At 52.2% G+C, this 3,158-nt stretch overlaps 1 protein-coding gene across 2 annotated transcripts in view; it reads right to left on the minus strand.

The window, feature by feature from the left end:
• RGS3 (regulator of G-protein signaling 3) overlaps positions 1-2,951 on the minus strand; it is a 176,354-nt gene extending 173,403 nt beyond the window's left edge. The window contains exon 1 of one of the 2 annotated variants that reach the window (XM_006890721.1): positions 2,843-2,951. In XM_006890721.1, coding sequence (XP_006890783.1) covers positions 2,843-2,945 — 103 coding nt within the window. In that variant the 5' untranslated portion in view covers positions 2,946-2,951. Of the gene's footprint in view, positions 1-1,153; positions 1,236-2,842 lie in introns of those variants that run through there. The other variant, XM_006890723.1, reaches the window with a different exon arrangement.
• Positions 2,952-3,158: the final 207 nt, after the last annotated feature.

The following is a 3,158-nucleotide window of genomic DNA, read 5'->3' on the forward strand; positions in this document are numbered from 1 at the left end:
TAATAATAATAATAATAATAACTATTTTCCTTCTTATCCTCTACCAACTGTTTTCCCATCGCTCCAGAAGTGCTCTGCCTTTGAAATCTTGGCAAAAGTCAGTTATTTTCACTGTCTTGTCTATCACACAGAAATCGTGTGAATACATGCTTTGTAAAATGGTTTTCAACGTCCTGGATAGGCTAACAGAAGGCTTGAGGTCACCGTGAAAGCTTCTTCTCTCTGACTTTCAAGTCTTCACAGTGGAAATCTCTCTCTATCAAGAGTGGGAGGTCTGACAAGCTAATGAAGAGTTGTGAAGCGCTGTATTCCACAGAAGGGTGGTTATCATTATCCTGGCTGCAGGAAAGGCCGGGTTTGTGCAGCCCTTTGAGGCAGCTAAGGAGCTTGGTGATGCCGTGAGTAGAGCACTTGGCTGCTAAACCAATCCACTCTGTAGGAGAAAGGCGTGGCAGTCTGTGCCCTAAAGATTTACAGCCTTGCAAACCCTGCGGGGTAGTTCTACTCTGTCCAACAGAGTGACTACGAGTTGGAGTTGACAGTGAGTTTTGGGCTCTGGGCAGCTGTTGTCCAGCTATTTATTATTTGGGAGAACCCCATCTTGCCATACAGAGGTTTGGAAAAGGAAGCCTATTGTCCATTTCTTTGGACCTCAAGCCACTAGGGCAGGCTGCTCTCTCCTGGAAGAGAATTCTCTTCTCTGTGGACTAGATAGCTAGAGAAGGTCAGACTGTGGCTTTCAAAGTGTGTCTGCAATGAGCCAAGGCCACCTGGGTTGACCACCTGTCCTATCTATCCCGGAGCCAAAGGGAAAATTGAGGAGATCTTCAGATGTAGTAACAAGACCTAGATTTAACCTGAGCGGCATCCGAATAGGAAACTCAGTGGTATCAAATCCAGCCTCTGAGAGATTAGCTGGGAGGTGATTATTCCAGCCAGCCGAGGCAGAACCAACTGCACTTAGTGCAGTGGCCAGGCAGCAGGTGGTGTCTAGCTGCTTGCAAGCCCTCGCTCGGCCTGTGTCCTGGGCCCCTCCTGGAAATCACTGGAGGAAGGGGCCCAGACAAGATCTCCTTTAAACAGAAACTCCATAAGCCCCATTCCAGGGCATTCAGGACCGGGTGAAAAGCAACTAGCCCTGGCCGACACTTACCAAAGGTGGTGAGGTAAAAGGACAAGTCCCTGTGATCCCGCCGGGTCCCCAGGGAGACCCTGTGCAGAGAGCGCACCTCCATGGCTGTGCCCACTCAGGGAGGGCTCGGGCAGGAGTGCCTGTAACCCGAGACGTCTGTGTTGTTCCCGGTAACCGAGGCAGCAGGCTCACCCGCCTCTGCTCCAGTGTCTCTAAGCGCGGCGGGCGCAGGAGGGAGACCCGGGTGCAGCAGCGCGTTTGAACCAGTCCGGCGCGCCCGGCCCTGATTGGCCCGTGCTGGTTTGAATGAGAAGCTTTGCACCTGACAGAGCAGGCGCTGGGCCACGGAGGAGGCGGCGCCCAGTAGCCGGGACAGCCACCCCCTGGAGGAGGTGGCTCCTTTCTCAAGGGGCCTGTAAGTCCGGGCGGCCACTCCGGGACTCTGGACTCCAGCACTGCGTTTGGGCTGCAAGTGCCCAACCCTTGGAGAGGCCCGCGGCCCCCGCGTGGCCACCCGGGCGTGCTCGGCCTGCTCGCCCAGCTCCCCAGGCCCGCAATTAGCCAAGTTTGCGACATGCTTTGAAGCTCTGACCTATAATCATCAGGACCTACGCAAGGGCAAAATACAGTAGGATTTGGAAAAGTGTCCTCTTCACTTGGTGGGGCCGCTTCCACCAGCTTGCGCCCCTTTCCCAAATTCAGCCTCTTTTACAGCCCTCTTGATGCCTGCACTGGTTGAGAGCCTGGCACAGATCCAGACTGGAGCGCCTTGCTCATTTCCAAACTCTAGCCTGCAACCTCCACCCCAGCCTGGTGCCCCAGGACAGGAGGCCAAGACCCCAGGGCCTGAGAGAGAATGGACAAGTACAGGACATGGAGCGGGGGAGGCGCTTTCAATTGCTAGATACTGGTGCCGAGCTAGAAGGAAGGTCAGCCCCTGCGCTGCTTTGTTTCCAAACATTCATGGGACGCCTCTAGGGAGCCGTTTCACACCAAGACATCTGCTCTACAAATATCTGTTTTGTTGCCACTGTGGGAAAGAAAGCTGCTGATCTTTTATGCAAATCTGAAAATGTGTCGTGCAGATAACCGTCCTTGTTCCCTTGGCTTCATTGCCACACGGGTATTGGTGGTTCCCTCAAGGCTGCTCAAGGCGGAAATACCAGACATAAAATGAGGAGAAAAAGCGCCTATAATGCATTATCTTAGGCCAGAAGCTGAGCTGGTATGTACACATATCATCTCATTTAACGGAGGAAATATGAGCCCAAATCCGTCTAGGATAAATGTGAACCTCAGGCAAAAACGTAACTTACTTGTCCAAGGTTTGCAGAACCAGTAAGAGACAGAGCTGAAATATGAACAGAGGTCTGCCTGCCCTAAAGGTCACCATCCTGTTCTTTTTTGACCTCCACAGTCCAGAGAAGTGGAGATAGCACACTGCTGTCTTGAGACAGTTAAGGATGCTAGAAGCCTTACCAAAGGGATAGCTGGCCACCAGGAGGGAACAAAGGCCAGAGAAGGAGTTTAAAATCAGCAAATTCATTGGAAGGTCAAATGAACTTTACTAAGACCCAGGGTTATTTGAATCCCGACAGGGCTTCAATCCCTGGCTGCTCCTGATCTCCAAGCCACCACCATGAATGAACACAGCCCTTAGCAGGAGCAAACTCACTCACCTGGCCCCCACTCAATGGCAGACCAACTTACCTGAACCTTGGACTTGAGCAAGCCTGATCCTCCTCCTGACTGGGGAAGTTTGAGTCCAGACATCCTTTCTGGGCAGGGAAGTATCCCGACTTGGCCACTCCATCCAGCCAGGGAAAGTGCAAACCATAGGATACAGACAAGAAATTAAGACTGAAGGCGCTATAGACCTGCAAGATTAAGCATAAACTGTGAGTCAGGGGGCCTGAGGACACCCTTTGTAAGGGGTGTTCACTTCAGGTTTAAAACTGGAAAGTATGATGGTCAGGCAGGAGGCAAGGCAAGGCAAGATCCACAGAGAGAAGAGTAGGTGATATGC

Source organism: Elephantulus edwardii, unplaced genomic scaffold, assembly GCF_000299155.1.
Source record: "Elephantulus edwardii isolate Elephantulus edwardi_28Jun2011 unplaced genomic scaffold, EleEdw1.0 scaffold00092, whole genome shotgun sequence".
NCBI classification, from domain to species: domain Eukaryota; kingdom Metazoa; phylum Chordata; class Mammalia; order Macroscelidea; family Macroscelididae; genus Elephantulus; species Elephantulus edwardii.